Source organism: Haemaphysalis longicornis, unplaced genomic scaffold, assembly GCF_048455015.1.
Source record: "Haemaphysalis longicornis isolate Haplotype H1 unplaced genomic scaffold, Haemaphysalis longicornis Haplotype H1 scaffold_9, whole genome shotgun sequence".
In the NCBI taxonomy this organism is placed as follows: domain Eukaryota; kingdom Metazoa; phylum Arthropoda; class Arachnida; order Ixodida; family Ixodidae; genus Haemaphysalis; species Haemaphysalis longicornis.
The window spans coordinates 36,259,672-36,277,048 of record NW_027526460.1 but is presented as its reverse complement, the minus strand read 5'-3'; the positions used below and the strand labels follow the sequence as shown (position 1 = coordinate 36,277,048).

Genomic DNA, 17,377 nt, shown 5'->3' with positions numbered 1-17,377 from the left:
TTTCCTACAACCTGATTTGTCGGCTACAATGCCAGCGACTGACGTCTTGTCTCTTGCTCGTTCGCCTTGGCTTTTGTTATGACATTATTCAGAGCCTTGTGTGTGTTGGCGCCCGTGGCTTCACTCGTGATAATCATGGCTGAATTGGTATACCGTTCAGGGCGGCGACGCTTGCGCAAATTGAATGTTACGAACAGAGGTCGTGATGAGTATGGCATCTTTCACAATAGAAATGACGCCCTGAACCACCAGGACATGGAAACTGGCGCTGCTGATTGTGCTGCAAACATCAGCGCAACGTGTACATAGTCCTTTAAAAAAAAAATTGGCCGCGTATCTGCTCCTTTCGTTGCAAATGTCGTCAAAAGACGATAGTCTTTATCGGCTATTTCGAAGTAAATGCCTCCCTTCGCTTTGCCGCTCACCTCTCATGTTGTTCCTCTTGCGTCGCGCTCCTCCCAAGGTAAAGACGCCAAAGGTTTGCTTAAATCATTTTAAATTTCCCGCGTTCCACTGCTCCAAACCGGGTGTCTCGATGCGAACGCTGCTGTACGGCGGAGACGCGCGTTAATCGAGGCGCCCTACTTCAACGTTTATAGAACCGCGTTTCCCTACTCCACGTGCGTTGCAAGCAGAACGTGGAGCCTATCTAGTGGAACCTTGCGTAACTGTTGCCGGTTGATTTCTTAAAATGGCGCAAGAAGCTATAGTGGCGCGGGCGACAGTAGGCGACAGCTAAGTGAATTCTTTTTCTGCAGTTGATGAAGTATTTAATTTCGCAAAAGCAAGCATGTTTGATTTTTTTATAAAGGAACACTGCAAATATCACTTCTGTATTGATTTGCTGTCTCATATTTGCGTAATGTCTTGTTCTTCTTCAACAATGTTGACAAGTATGAACCTTACACCGGACATAGACGGGTAGATTTAGCTGTGACTATATAAGACTAATGGGCAGGCATTGTTTTGCTTTGGCCGGGTGGTTGAATCGAGTCACAGACAGACAGACGGACAGACATACAGACATACAGACAGACCAAAATTTCTGGGTTTAAGGAGCCCAAGAAAGACTATCGTCTTTAAAAAAACGAGAGCGAGGAGACGCTGCTTGCGCATCTACGTTAACACAGCTTTAAGCCAGCATCCGATCTGCTAGCTAACAGGAATAAGCGGCTACCACGCTGCGAAGCCACATCGCCCGTCCCCACCGATATGATTATCGCGAGGCGTCCTCACTTGCCCCGACAAGGGCGCCCTGCGTTTATCTTTGTATAGTTAAAATATGGAGCACAGCCACCAGTGACCAGACTTGGCAGTATCAACCACAAGCCGACGCTATTCGACGATGCTTCGGTTCCTCTCATATGTGAGCTACGTCCGAACGACCACTGGGCCAGGTATGTCTCGGAGCCTGTCTTTGTCCTCAAATAGCGCAGCCTGCTTTAGACTATCTTGGCTTCTATTTTAAAACTCTGCTCGGTTTCTTAATTCCGCTCAACCCCCAAGGCTCAGTCCTTAAGCACTCAGTACTGTACTTGCAAAGATCAAACGTTCAGAAACAGTTATGGTGAAGACATCTTCAATAGTTTGTGCCTTTCATTGTTAAAGAAGGGGGTCGGGGGAGGGATATTTAAAATGGGGACAAGCTCATATCCAGTCTAGCTTATGTCTTGGTAGAATTAAAGCGACAAAAATATACGTAGGATGAGAAATACTATTGTTTTGCGTCCGTGTATTATCCGTATGGCCCGCAGCAGGAAATTTATAAAATTTGTGACTACCCCCCCCCCCCCCTTCCAACCCCTCCGTCTCTTCACCCTCGTCCCAGGTGCGAAATTATATTCCCTGTGCAGCCCTCGTTTGAATCGGTTGCGCGCGGCAGCGACCGTCGCTCTGCAGGGTCCGGGGGAATAACGACATGTAATTATAGTCGAACGAACGGTCGTCTGATCTTGGTGAAGAACCGGTGAGAAGTCTGGACTTTCTCATCGATTTTCTCACTGATGAGCATCGTAGTACCAATACAAGAGGCACCGAAGGGCCTTTACCACGCGCAGCATGCGTAGCTGCATGCTGGAAGCTGTGCTGGCGTCACCACTCCTGACGTCAGCACAGTGCAGCGAGGCAGGACGATTGGAACTATATAGTGAACCATTGGGCTGAAAAGAGGAGCGAACGAGCAGCGAACGCACATAAAGGCCACAGTGAAAGGGCAAGCTGCGCGGCGGTATGATTGCGTATGACAGAACAATAAGGCGTTCTGACCTAAGAGTAACGACGCTGAAGTAATTTCCAAAACTATACCATGACCCCATAAGTAACCCCACAGGTGCAGTACACTGACATTGCATCACGACCTACTGTGCATTGCATAAACATTTAATGAATGCATGGTGGTTGATCGACAGCTTTCGCTGAGCTCATCGCGGAGAGAGCAACTTTTACCTTTTGTGTTCGCTATCCCTCTTCGATCATTAAACTTAATTTAGGCAATATATCGACTACAAAGTGAGCACTTGCCTTAAACCCTAGCGGTAGCTTGTCGACATCGTCCTTGGACTTTGCGCAGGTGGCCAGCAAAACCAGAATTCCAGGCACCAGAAGCATTTCTTCGGAGCCACGAGTTTGCAAGGACACATGTTGAGAAAAAAAAAATCCATATGAAAATAAAAAGATATCTGCGAGGAGCACAGAAGATCACACATTAGCATAATTATGCAGCTTTTCAGCTAACTACACCCTTTTATCACATGGAGATGTTGGCGCAAAGCAGCTGGAGTCATCAGGCTTCATTCATTCATTCATTCATTCATTCATTCATTCATTCATTCATTCATTCATTCATTCATTCATTCATTCATTCATTCGTTCATTCATTCATTCATTCGTTCGTTCGTTCGTTCGTTCCTTCATTAATTTATTAATTCATTCAGACAAGGTCCCGGGTGAGTAAGCTAAACATAGATGGACTCTGCTTGATTAAGGCCCATTCATTCGTACATGAGCATTGCTGACAGCACGTGCATTACGAGCACATTACGAGTAAATTTGCATTCCGATTTCCGAGTACAAGCTAAAAAAAGTTGAAGACTTGGTCTAGCAAAATGTCTCAATTCTGCGAACAGTTTTTGATTCCTCGAACGTACGCCGTTTGTTTTACTTTATTCTTCGACTTTACAGGATCTCCGTTTTTATAAAGCCTTTCGCGGTCTTCGTCAGCTTCGTAAAATCAAGGGTCATCTGTTCCCTAAGCTTCTATCTAGAATGTGAGCAAAACGTTTCCCCGTTTAGATTTCCCTCTAGACAAAATAAACCATAAACTTTTTGCTATTGGCAAGTTGGGGTATGGAAAAGCATGTTGGTGTGAGCCAAACTATTTAATACTCAAAATGATTGTATACATGACCTAGCATTGATAAACTTTTAAGCATTTTTGTACACTTGAACACGAAGCCATGGCCAGGTTCATGGTGAATTCCAAAAGTTCTAGATATTCATCTTCCAAGATAGAGACCTATCTTCCACCGTGGTCCCGTGTAAGCTTCCTGAATAACCCATCTTGTGCTTGAGGCTGCTCATAGCTGCATCTCATTTGAATATAAGGGGCAGTGCTGAATTGGCTGTCTCCGCCATGATCAGAATTTAAATTGTGCAGGATGTAACACTATCTGACGAAGCTACCGGAGCCGTAACCTCTTTTGTCGCATAGAGGGTTTCAGTGCCTAGAGAAAACAAGAAGCGTATCGGTCATTAGTGGTACATTTACCAAATCTGTATATTCGTAAAATCGGGTAACGTGACGCGTGTTTCCACTGTACACCACCCTCCTTTAAAATCCAGCTAGATTACCGGTGATAAAAAGAAAATAAAGTTTTCGCATTGCGTTAATCCCTGTTTGCTAAACATGTTTGCGACAACATTTATTTATTGCTATTAACATTTATTTATTGCTATTATTATTTCCAATTTTCGCCACGAAAGTCGAGGAAACCGTCCGCTTACCACTGACGCTTGTGCGATAGTCATGCTTCCCTTTGCTGACACATAGGCGCGGCCTGACATGTGCAAAGCCTTGCTCACGTTTCAAACGTCTTCAGACAATGTCGCGAATACGAAGGAACCGCAAGTCACAGGGCCACAAAGGCCTCGCCATCTTCATTTTCGGTTCAGACGATAATGACTCACGCGGTCATGTAGCCCATTCCCGCGCAGGGGAATTGGCCAAAGAGGAAGATATTTACAATTCACGTTCAAACGACGTTTCATTAAACGAAGAGAATCGTGATCATACAAGAAGCTTTGAATGTTGAAGAGGTTAATTTGCTTTAGAAAAAAAAAAACACATAGAAGTCGGCCTGATGATATCAGCTCTGCCGAGCTAATCTGTGTGTGGTAAGGGGAGTGAGAAAAAAGAGCTTGGATTGATGATGATAGGAATGAAGACTCGGAAGAATTTAGTACCGCTACAACCGTATGATTACGGTTTATGCCGAAGTACCAAATTCAGCGTGCCATGCACTTCGAACATCGCGCGCAAGTTACGCACTGAGTGTTTCCGTCCCTAGGCACACATTTTGCGCAATACCAGCCCATTATGCCGCGTTTGTTTATTAGATAGGTGGCGTTTTCTATATGTCATGCGTTGACTACGTTGAGTGCACAGAACAGAACAGACGTCCAACGCTAGGGTCGACGTCAGCCGAGTTTATTTTAACGCCTGGCAACGTTGAAAACCACTTGCGTTTTGCTATGAAGCCAGCCAAATCCATCCATATCCGTCCACCCCATCTGCCATGGTTTTTGTTTTCGAGCGCTCGAAGTGACGCCCAGGCTTGCGCACGCTTTTTATTGTAGTGTTTTCTATTGTTTTGTGTCAGTTTAATAACCTAGATCGCTCCAGAAACTACATTAAAAAAACCACATGACGACTCTAGTTGACCCTTGGTATTGAGCCAACGTCAAAGAATGAAACCCACCTTTACGGGCGAAGAGTTCGGTAGCAACCGTCGCTGCAACATCTCACTTTAGGGGACTTCGGCGCAAGTTGTAAGAACATTTTCAATGTTATTTATTTGCTTCGCGAGTTCTGTTGGCCATGCTTGATTATCGACCAGCCAGTGCGCATTGATAAGAGCATCATCGATGACTTTACCGCTTCGTCATCGTCGTCGTTCGTTTTATCAAGCTGCTGCAGCCCAGCACGTTTGTCAAGGGGGGAGGTGTGAGCGGGCGTGCGTTAGCGACTGGCTGTGTGCTGCGCGGGCGCATTGAAAGCGCCGCGAAGATGCATTAATGCGGGCCGACCTGGGAAACGCGGTCGTATCGCGGCTGCGGATTTATTACTGCGTGAATGCGATCACGACTCGCGCCGTGCTTGGCGAGCAGTAGCGCTTCGTGGTGCGTCGGGCTCAGCCTGCAGAGTGCGATGTCGTCGTCTCCCCGCACGTTTATCTCAGGGCCGGGCATGCTGGGCCACTACTCGGAGGCGCGGGCCTACGTCAACCGGGACGACGAGGCGCAGCAGCACGCCGATGTGTTCCTCGACCTGGACGACGATCCGGTCAGCAAGGAAGCCATCCAGCACGACTGGAGCGGCATGCTCTTCTCACAGGAGCAGAACCCCTTCGTCGACGAGGACAATGATTTTATTCTCATAGCCGAGTGCAACGAAGTCCACGGACCGATGCCCCTTGTGAGCCTTTCTTTCTCGTAGGGAAACAAGCCCATTTTCTCTTTCCGCTGTGTAACAGCATGCGTTCGGCCAGACCATGTTGTCGGGATTTGCATATGGTCTGTGCAGGGCAACCAAAGCTTACGTATACAGGAGTAAGCCAGTGATATCAAATCAGCTATTGCTCTTCGTTATTTAAAGGAACATTAAAGTACAAAAAAATCAGTACTTTACAGAACAGCACTTTCAGTACAGATCAGTACTTTACAGGGTTGTGAATTCAAGTTTACCACTCGCGTAAACAGCTGTTGATTAGTAACGCATAAAATGCAAAAAGCAGGGAAAAAGGTATTACCGCCTAATACACTTTCCTGCACATTGCAAATTGGGAATGATGGAATTGAATTGGTGGTGCTTGTCGAAACAGCCTTTCGAAACAAACATGAAAGCAGATATGTGGAAAGACCTGCTGAAAACATGTGTTAAAAAGACACGAACTTCAGCTCTTCAACATTATTAAGCAGATTCATTTACTACAACTGCTAGTAATATTTTTTCAGTTTTGATTTCGCCCAATGTTTCGCATAGTCGTGAGTACCATTAAAAACTTTTTTCTGCTGGTCAAAATAGTAGCTATTAATTTTTGTTCGCCCTTTCTTACTGTCAGTGTTTATTTATGAATGACAACCAGTAGCAGAACTCCGAGATTACTGTCACAATCGGCTAAGTGATGCGTCTGGCCATCAGTTACTGTGCTGAGAAGTCACAAGTAGTTTCTGCTGCTTCTCCGAAGTGGCAGCTCTTCCCTTGCTGGAAATACATTGAATGGCTTTGTAGGCTGCCTCCCTTCACGATATGTGACGTGATCTTTTGCATCATTTAAAAATTGAAGGGACACGACATAGAAAGGGTAGCATTATTTCTAAACATGGAAAGCATTGTTTGCTGTCAGAAGGGACGTCAAAGCCGGTCTGAATAGTGTGACCAATCAGTGTTTAGTTTCCCTTTAAAATAGGCCCACGGTCACTCCATGTGCAGTTTTCTAAACGCAGTTCATTGCTAGCCCTCCAGTATCATTTTTCTTAAAATTCGAAGGACTACTTTTCTTGCGGTTGTAAGGTATAGCTTTTCCTTGCAACTGTGCGGCGTACTCTCTTCTTATTAATATGAGCGGCAGAGTTTGCATTATGTTACGCCTTGCATGACACTACGCGCTACTGTAGAAGGGTTGGAGATCTATGATCCTGCACCTTGCTTGAGGCATATACGAGAGCCCAGCAGCCTGCGTAGTTGAAAGTAGTCGCGTAAAAATTCTTCGCATGTGAAAGCATTTGTTTTGACCTTGCTTAACTGAATGTAGTCCTCATGTCAATCTGCGATTTCACAACAGTTTGCTGCTTTGCACTAATCAGGATTTTTTTTATTTCAGCTGGGTTTGTTACTTAAATTTTTCCAAGGCAGTTTAAGTTAACCTAGGGCCTCGCATCAGTTATAGTTAGAAGTTGCATCAAATGCTAGACTAAGAATTTATTTTGTCTATGCTGTATGATTCCAGTCTTTAAATGCTGTAGCCTTCCAATGACTTCAAAATTACATGGTGTGTAGGGGAACGAGCAAGTATCTGTGAGCCAAATGTCACCAGTATCTACTTATCTAATCACCTACTTACCTGAGCCTTCAATGCTGTTTTCTTAGCTCCCATTTCACAGGGACACAACGTTCTTCCTTGTAAAACGTTTTGCTTACTTCCCCCCATTCACTATGCTTGCAGTGTTCGCTCGGGCAAGACAAGTGTGTGCGCACAAATAGGATTGGCTTTGGTGTTTGCAGTGTACACCGAATTATTTTGGCCCTGTTGTGTCAATTTAGAGCAATGTCTACTCCAGCTGGGTGTGAACAAGCAAATAATTTTGAAGCAAAGCTGTCTGTGCCTCACTGATGGCGTCTTTTATGCTGCAGGAAAGCCAACTTTAAATACAGAATGGGTTTCACAAAACAATGATGATGATAAGCGGATGCACCTCAAGAAAGAAACGCTTCCCGTGGTCTGTATCGAGCTTGGGTCTCTCTCGTTACAAAGCCGAGGTTCATCCAGTAGCGCCATTTTGACACAGTTGAAGCCGTTTGGATTTTGAACTTGGACTTTGTTGTGCTACTGAGCACGAGGTCGCAGGTTCGATTCCCGGCCGCGGCGGCCGCTTTTCTGATGGAGGCAAAAATCAAGAACGGTCGTGTGTACGAGATTTCGGCGCACGTTAAAGATCCCCAGGTGGTCGAAATTAAACCAGAGCTCTCCACTACGGCACGCCTCATCGCCTGTGTTGCGTCGGTGCATTAAACCTGACAATCAATCAACTTTGACTATGACTCCGGTTGCGTGGGAGAAAGCTTCACTGTTTAACCATCTTTCTCTTTAGGAAGTGGTTTTATTTTTTCGTGTGTGTGCCTTTGCTGTTTGCTTTTGAGGGGAAAATATTGTTTCTGCTTATTTCAACTAAGGATTGTTCTAATTATAAAGCAGGTCTGAAACATGAGCAGACCATGATAGCTCAGAGTAATGGACTGTGCTTATAACTTTTCTGGTCTTACACGCAACTAAGCACAAAAAGCAGTCATATATGCTTCAGACCAAGTTGTTGCAAAAGTTTCATGCGCTTTTTGAGCTGGTTGCTTGTCTCGTTGATTCATTGAAGCTCGTGGTTTTTTTTGTCTGTTCTTTCTTCCTTATTTCTTTTGCAGGTCACCATACCTCACAACATAGGCGACAGGCTGGAAAACATAGACATCAACTCTCTAGTAATCAGCATACTCTCTGTCGACTACCAGCAAGTAGGAGCGTAAGTGCTATAATTCGATGGTCATGTGCCTACCAAACATCGTCTTTGAAATGTGGCTGCCTTTGCCTGCTGCCCAAATTATTTTTGCTGACCAATTCGGCTGCATTGCCTTAGTGTATTGAAGTGCCCTTTCTTGTATCCAGCCAACTGTAGCGAGACTGATGCATGCCTCAATTTTAGTTTTTTATTGTCTGTTCCTAAAAGTGCTTTCACACAGTAAATCCATGCTGATTCCGTCTCTCCTTCCTCCCGTTTTCAGTTCTTCAACCTTTCCCAAGCTAGACAGCCAAATCTTGATGCCGAGCATTAGGGACGACCTGCACATTTTCGTCAATTACTCTGTCATGCTGGATCCCAAGGCAAGGGGCTTTGTTCGGCCAATGTGCATTGCCTACGCCTCATCAGACAAAGGGTATGCCAACTGCGAGTGTCATTTTTATTTATTTTTTCCCAGTTTATGGCACGCTGTTATGCTTGGGGGTGCAGAATGTGGGCAGAAAGGAGGGGTCTATGGGGCCAAAGTGACAATTTATGTAGGTCCATGGCAGGGATTGAGTGGCCCCTAAGAGTTGGCTGGCACAGCCTTAAGTAGGATCCAACTACATAATAGAGCCACCAGCGACATCAGTTTCGATAAAACCATGTGATTAACCCTCTCTCAGGTCTTCAGCAGCACTGGTACAGTCTGAATAACTTCAACACTTGCATGCTGTGGAAAGAAGAGCTGACAGCTAGCTGTAAATGCAGGCAGCCCTGCATTTACCTGGCGCTTGATGTCTCGTGCAATGCTGGTGAAGTCTGAGGTTTATATACGCTTGGGCAAGGAGGATCTACGGCCGGGGTTTATAACAGGGCTGTTTATAACGATACGGGCATTGCTGGTTAGTTTATTTCGTGTAAGACAGGCAAATATGTATGCATAAGGCACGTGAGAATAAAAGCTTCGATAGTGTCATCCATGTTCTAAGGTGGTGAAACCTGCCATTGCCATTTAGTGCTTACAGTCTGTCCTATGAAAGACTTTGAACATGCGATGGGAAGGAGTTTTGACACCCAGATGGTAGGCTTCAAACAGCGGGCATGCCCGCACAATCTTCCTTGCCGTGGAAGAGATTCTGCTAGAGAAAAACAAGCTACTGCCGAATTGTTCGCCAAAAGAAATGACCTGAGGTCATCTTTGACTTGAACCAAGTTGCGCACAACCTGTTGCACACACAATGTTGCCCCCAGATACAATGTGCCGGTTAAGTTCTTCCGATTTGTTCCATAGAATGTGGTGAATAAAAAACATGTGACAAGAAACAGCGCAGGCTGTTTGGATAAGTACAATGGGTATTGTTTGTGAGCTTCCATTGACATGTGGCAAGCCTACATCAGCCAAACAGACCAGTGCAATAATGACCACCTGTGGTATGACGCCTTCTCGGTAGCTAACAGAACCAGGTCACATTCGATTTGTTGCCCTGAATACAGTGATCGTGCACTTGCACCTGAGCTTGCCAAACAAAAATCTTAATTAAGAAGCATTGGTCAACATGCTGTTATTTTTATGTACAGACCTCCTATGCATGTATTTGCCTGTCTTGTCTGTAATAAACATTTGTGAGGAGTGCCTGTCCCACCTTTGCGGAAGCCTACTTCTACAATCATGAACCAAGTCGCGTAACAAAAATTTGTACTAAATGTTAATAATACATATAGCCATGCAAACATCACAAATGGTATAAACAAATGTTGCAACTGTTAATGAAGTTCATTTATCCTTGCAGGAAACTGGTAAAGAATGCTCCCTATATACGATCTGCACTAATCGAGGTAATTTCACTGAATGGACTGCATAAAATTTTTAAATTTTGCTTGTTTTGTTAGTGCACTTAATTGGGGCTTCACATTCTCAATTTTCTTTCTTTCTTGGAAATTTACACTAAAGGCATCTTTGGCACTCAAGTTGTTCAACATCAAGTACTTTGTTCAGGGAATCAGGAACCTTCTCAAAGACGTCAAGTACACCAGAAGAGGTATGTTATGTCCTGTTAATTTACTTTTTCTACTTTTCTAGGTAAGAAAAAAAGCTTTAAAATTGCGGGAGAAAGTGTTGCCATTCTTGCATTTCGCATGAGTAACCTAAATTGGCTGCCAACATTTACAGAGCACCAACCACCTTGTCACTATTGCATGATGGCGGGATCATGCATTGTCTTGTCTTTATGATGCGTTGTGTCGTGCTTTATAAGCTGCATTGTGGGCATTTGATTCATGTGGGCATGTGAGACGCTTTGCATTTTATTGTAATTTTTATTCGTTTAAGACATAAGATTTACAACGCTGACTTCAGCAACTATGAAGATAACACACAAGCCAAAACTTGGGCGTTGGAATGGGTCTTGTAAAAATGTGTGCATGGGGCAGAATGTTAGGAATGGAGCAAAGATTGGAATTTCCAGCGGTTGTCCACAAGGTGCCGTGTAGGCTGAAGGCGACACAACATGTTTATCGGTTAGAGAAGAGATCTCGGGCAAAAACTCTCCTGAGAGGAAAAATGGAAAAACACATTTCCTAGCAGCATCATCAGCCGTGCTGTATCTTGAGACCACGAGATAGCCTTGGGCCAAGCATGTGTTATCACTGCACGTAAAGTCCTTGTGCATTTGGAACGTGTGTTTGCCAAGACAGCTGCTGTAACTAAACAACCATAACAACAGTCGGCATTTTGTGTGCGTGCATGCACACACGTAGTGTTTGCATCACTCCCTCGAACATTTGAAGTGTCAATCCAGACCTAGAAGCCAAGCTTCCCGTAGTGGGACTAGTGCTACATGGTCTGTGTTCTCCCTTGATGGCTGTTAGCCATTGCCAGCAGTCTAATGGGTCTTGCATTGTGTGGCATTGACAGTTAGGCTGTGGAGGTGTGTGCATGCTGTTTTGAAGGCTTATCACTTTGCTTTGAATTTTGCAGCTTTAAAGGGGCCACGAAGGAAAAGTGCAAGTTTGGTTCATTCGAAAGATTGCCTCGTTGGAATAACACTGACACCACTTTCAACACAAACTTCACTAAAATCAGCTATATAATTAGGATAACAGAGAATGGCCCTGCGACACACTAGCTGAGTTCCTGCTCTAGAACCTATGACATATTATGGGCAGCTGTGCAATTGACTGAGGCTGGCAAAACCAAATGCAAGTTAGGCAGGGCTTATAAGCTTGCGGAATGAGCTATTTGCACTTAAATGTAATACATTTTCTTTTTATAGCGGTAAGAATGCTGGGGTTAACAATGGAATTTACGAACGCATACGTAAACATAGAAGCACCAGCATGTACTGCGCACACTACGATTGTTATAGTTGCATAGCAGTTTGGCACTTTGGGGTTGTCTCTTACAGCACCGGTCGATTGGTATAACCGACATTGTCTAACGAGATCCTGTTTGTCGAGCATACCCAACGTCTCACGAAATGGTTGCTAATGTCTGCAACAAAAATAAGTCAGGTGCAAATCTGGAAAAAAAAATGGAAGCGAGTGCAGACAGCGGGCCTGAGCGGTATTGTGGTGCCATCTAGAGGACGGTTGGTAAATGAAGCAACGAAAGATGTTTCGTCGTCTGCTGCAGCCCTAGTTCATATACTGAACGTTTGTTTCAAATACCTGCCCTGAATAAGTCACTGACATCACCAAACACGCGATTTAGTGGTAGAATTGGCATTTTGGCTTAAATTGTTTCATTTTTCATTGAATAAAGCATAGTTTGCTGCCAGACAAGTGCGGGGAGCACTATAGAACACCTAATCTTTCGAATAAAACAAGCTTGTGTTTTGTCTTCATGTCCCCTTTAATTTTTTTGGTAGAACATTCAACGTGCACAGACAGCTATTACAAATGGTGCAAGGATGGCCCTTGAACTGGAGATGCGCCATTTAAGATTGGGCTGTGCGAAATGAAATAGTCGTAAAAACAGATTTCAAAGTCATTGTTTTTATGCATACCTGGAATCCTGTAGCATAATTTCATTGTTTCGGTAGCAAGTACGCAACAACAACAAAATTGACCAGGCATTGGGAAAAAAAGGGGAACATGCTGTAATGGAACTAGAGAAATAGTGTGCTGAATGTTAAGTTAGTTTTATTTGTCCCTTGACTATTATATGAGCATGCTCCTATCTCTCTCTTTCTCTCTCCCCACACATTGTTGACAGTCAAGGCTGGCTGTGGCCAGTGTGTGGACACTCTGAACGGAGTCGCCATCTCGGAGGCCAGCTTCCACGAATCCCTCAACAAGTACGAAGACATGCTGGAAGTCACACTGCACGAAATAGAGGACTCCCTGCTAGCCAACTGCCCATTTGATGCAAGTACAATGTTTGCATTGCTTCAGTACGTACTATGGTCTCCATTATGGCTGTACAGTGTAGAACATGTAAAACGTCACCCCTTATAGTGCGGTACCGGACATAACGCGCGTATTCTTGGCCCCGACAGGCCTCCCATAGAACTCAATGCATAAGCGTACCGTTTATAATGCGGCTGCCTGAAGAACAATACCGTTTATAGTGTGGTTTTTTGGCGGGTCCACTGATCGCATGATGCAGCTGGGGCATCGTTTTAGGGTCGCAAAAAGACATGGTTCAGCCATCTGATGCAGCCTGCGCTCCCTTCTCTTCTCAACTTAAACATAGAAAATAAAAAAGTGGCACCCATTAGTGTGTGTGTTCCGTTTGCACTCGCGTGATAACCACACCTCCCCTTGTTCTCAGCACACCTCTACAGATTATGAGCCACCCCACTTCTGTGGGCGCAGGAAGTTGTGATTAAAACCTTGTGCACATAAGCAACCACCCTTTTCCTTTTCGAACATCTGGAGATAGCAAGCTGAGCCGCGACTCCGGGGATTTCCATTTCCTCTACATTGTGCTGATAAAGAACCGCCCTTGGCATCCCAAACGCAAGGCACTGACGAAAAGAAAAAAAATCGACTTGCGTTCTTATCACATTGTCTCGTCGGCATAAGCTGGGCTGCTTCCTCTCCGTCCGTGGCATCCGTTCTTCTAGACGCTAGGAAACGCAGATCCCTGAAAGCATAAAAACATGAAGTTAAAGCTGCACGCGCAGTTTGTACGACCATGCAGCAGCATCTGATGCGATAAAAAGAAAGAAAAAAGACAATATAAATACCGTACCCCTGTTTTTAAGTGGCGTTCGTTTGAGTGATGATGAACACAGAATGATTGAGTGGTAGCTTGTGATATGGTTGGATTCGCGCATATTTTGTTTATAGGGCTGCACCGCTTATACAGTACAACCTCGTTACAGCAGACCATGATAGTGATCGTGATTTCAGTCTGCTATAAAAGAAGTATGAACAATCCAAATACTGTTACTACAGACTTTTACGGAATCATGGACAAAGTCTGTTATAACAAGAGTTTGGACTTTTCAGCTGTTAAAAACAAATCACACAATACTAAAAGTATGCTGGTCAGTTCTCAAAATTCAGTTACAACTTAAACAGGTTGGTAATTTAGGCCAACAAACCTTCAGTATGACTTGGGTTTCTCAGCAGTTTCATCCTCTTGCGACATTGTGAAGCAATTCACAAAATCACATGAGCGACTCTTTTTACATTTGCTGGGCTCCTGTTGTATGGCACCTTCTCAAACTTTTGATTCACTCGTACTATTATTACTCTCTTTCACGTCTTCAACCTACATTTGCATTTCCATTGTCTTCACATGAATATAAATGAAATGCAAGTAAAGATCTCATTGCTAAGGTTGGAGATTTAGCCAGCTATAATGTATGAGAGCATACATTTTTTTGTTTTATTGAAGGTAACTTCCATATAATGATCTTACCTGTTGCACTATAGCACTGAAATTCTAAATCCTATTACTTGATTCCCAGGACATCGCACCTATGCATACTGCAAGTGGATGCAAAAAGTTTCACTTCCAATTCACAATTATTTGTAATTGTTTCAAATTGCTTTCGTTTGATCACAACTGTGAGGTAGCAACACAAAAACTGAAAACATACGTAACTAATGAATGGTTACCTGCACTTGAAAAGTCCACTGTACAGATGCAAAGGTGGACTTGTTAACCTTTCAAACTGGTCTGTTATAATGTATGTTGTAACAGAATCTGCAGTAAAGGAAGTTTAATCAATGGCACAGATAGGAAGACCAACCAAGCATTGCAAATCAGTCTGTTGTATCCAAATATCTGTTGTAAGCAGATCTGTTGTAGCGAGGTTACACTGTAGTGGGGATTTTTGCGGCTCCCATGACATGAATTATAAGCGGCCTACACTGTACTTAGTGCAAATACAGCGACTGCACTGCCAGAAAGTGTTGGATACCCTCTTAAACTTCGAAAACTGAGCCCGTTCAGCAGTAAAATGTTGCGTGAAACTGCCTGTTGTAAATTTGGAGGATTTACACAAAAGCCCTGAATTGTTTTTGGTGAACTTCAGACCCGCATTTCAGACACATTCTTGTATTCTGACAACTTTAGGATGAAGCTATAGATGTGACTTTTAATATTGTAGAGATTGTGAGGTGGCACTTCTGTCAGAATAGTTCTGTCAGAATTCCTCCATTTTTCAACATCCATTTTTGGTACGTGCAAGGTCGTGCTTCAACCACTTGTGAAAGCATAGGTCTTGAGGCAGCGGTGCTGTTAGAATGGCTGCTATGTTTGCCGCAATTCCACTCGTCTCACTTATGCTATTGGGGGGACGAGTGACCTGCCAATGTCTCTTACGGGAAAGAAAAGGCTCACGGTTGCATTGCGTAATAAAAGAAACCAAGGTCAGTGTCCTTCTTTGCCGACAGGAACTGGCTTCTGCGAGATTGTTGCCTCGATGCTTTCTACATTGAGGGTGTTTTGACACTGATAGATGAGGTTGTGTGTGCGTAAGAGAGAGGGTAGGTAGAGCCATCATCCTAGTTTCACACATTGCTCCCTTCTGTCAACCATGCAGGCCGAGCATGCCCGCCGCATCAAGTGCCAGGCCAGGGACTTGGTGCAGCACCTACTCAGTTTACCGAGGCTCAGCCCAGAGCTGGAGCGCTTCATCCACTTTGCCACACAGAAGTCGCCCTCGTACGAGGTACTACGCCAAGAAGCGAAAGATACGCGCTTATCAGGCGAACGTTGTTGGTAGGGTTTTCATCTGAACGAATGTTCAAAGTGCGAGCACTCCACCGGAGCGCTTGGGGTTCGTAGCAAGGCTGAACTGGGTGCGGAGGCAGGCTTGGGGTGCAGTACACCCACTCCCTTGTTATGGAAGCCAGAGCAGTGTAAAAAGTGATACGTCGAGCCCACTTTTAAAGAACACACCAGGAAATTGAAATTAGTTTGTCCGCTTTTTGCTATATGTGAGCATAAAAGATATGTATACAAATTGTAATGGGAAATGAAGATTCGTTCATTATAACCGGTAGTTCGTTATAACCGGGTTCACTACAAGTGGTCTATACTGTACTATATAGCTATTTGAACGAGTTGGTAGTGAGGAGTTCTGAAAATTAGTGTGAAACAAATGGAATTCCAATAACATAAATGACGCACAATGCTGTCTTGCCCCCCTCTTCTCTTAGCCCTGCTAGTTTTGTGTGTGTGTTCTAGGAATGCTTAAGCGGTGATTTTTGTGCGAATATGAAAAAAAAAAGAATAGAAGGGGAGAAATTCGATTGTGTATTTTAAGATTTTTGTCTTCTTCAATCTTCTCTATCCAGCCGAGGGAGTTGAAGATTCCATTCCAGAGGGACTACGAACTAGGCCTGGTGCCTTTGCGGGACATCTGGAAGAAGGGTTTCATCCTGTGCATCTACTGGCTATACGTCACCTACAAGGTGCTGTGAGCTTCTTAGCAAGGAGCAATTAGATTCCTTGGGGAACATATTCTCACAAAATGAAAGCATCAGCCCCCCTGATTAAGAATGTGCCTACAGTCTGCATTAGCAGCTTTTCTCAAAAATACCTGCGTATTCGCAGAATTTTTATTGCCAGTCAATTTCGGCATTTTTTCTTGACCAGGAATTCATGTCAGCATTAATTGCTGGCTGCCTACGCGTCTGTTCTGGCTCATTATTTTCATCAAACAATCTTGAAAGGCTAGTTGGTCTGACTTGACAGGACAAAATGTGCGAAAAAGACGGGACAGACAGGACGGACATACCACACACCGCTGCGTGGTGTGTTGTTTCTGTCCTTCCACTCTTTTTTTTTTTTGCTCATTTTACCTTATCAACATTTTCGACAGATCTTCTTTCTTTTTGCTCTCGCACACTGTTTCGTTAAGGCATGATACAAGACAATGCGTCATTTTTCAGCACCATTTATAATAAACATATGTGGAACAAGCATTAATGAACACATCACAAGGTAGGGAACAAACTGTGAATGTGCAAAGGATGTAAACATTGTTTGTGGGGCTGACGTTCATGTGCAGGGCAAGAATGAAGCTTAATTACATTTTCTCCGTATACTTTGAGGGGAGTTTCCTCAGAATGTTTTGTGTGTGTTGCGCATTTGCCTGTGTAACGGTTTACGTTTGCTGTGTTGTAGACTGATGGGCACACAAAGCATGTTGCCCTTCAGTGGGTACTCCTGACAGCCTAGGTGCTGACCGGGCATTTCAAGCACCAAGTTTTGCATTTTAAATTCTTAGTCTAGCCTGCTGTTTTTTAACCGCATGCTTATTTTTCGCCAGTGGCATGTAATTGTAGTGTAATTCTCCTGTTTGTTCCTCCCATACAGTTCTTCAGGAGAAGAGCCGAGAGTGTTGCAATATGCCTGCAGGAGGAGAAGCCACGTATGTGTGCCACAAATTTGATCTTCCATACAGTAGCTTAGCGTTCATTCGCTGAT

The 17,377-nt window shown here is 44.1% G+C and overlaps 1 protein-coding gene across 15 annotated transcripts in view; it reads left to right on the top strand.

Moving 5' to 3' along the window:
- LOC144152669 (uncharacterized) overlaps positions 1-17,377 on the top strand; it is a 539,910-nt gene that overhangs the window by 492,720 nt on the left and 29,813 nt on the right. For 12 of the 15 annotated variants that reach the window (XR_013319207.1, XM_077684049.1, XM_077684053.1 and 9 more), the window contains exons 2-10: positions 5,457-5,692; positions 8,411-8,508; positions 8,768-8,920; positions 10,278-10,323; positions 10,439-10,526; positions 12,701-12,852; positions 15,486-15,614; positions 16,243-16,359; positions 17,267-17,321. Coding sequence is in view for 14 of the 15 variants with exons in the window: in XM_077684049.1 (XP_077540175.1) it covers positions 5,457-5,692; positions 8,411-8,508; positions 8,768-8,920; positions 10,278-10,323; positions 10,439-10,526; positions 12,701-12,852; positions 15,486-15,614; positions 16,243-16,359; positions 17,267-17,321 (1,074 nt within the window). In the remaining variant the exon portion in view is untranslated. Of the gene's footprint in view, positions 1-1,330; positions 1,398-4,765; positions 5,047-5,207; positions 5,693-8,410; positions 8,509-8,767; positions 8,921-10,277; positions 10,324-10,438; positions 10,527-12,700; positions 12,853-15,485; positions 15,615-16,242; positions 16,360-17,266; positions 17,322-17,377 lie in introns of those variants that run through there. The other 3 variants (XM_077684046.1, XM_077684052.1, XM_077684041.1) reach the window with 3 other exon arrangements.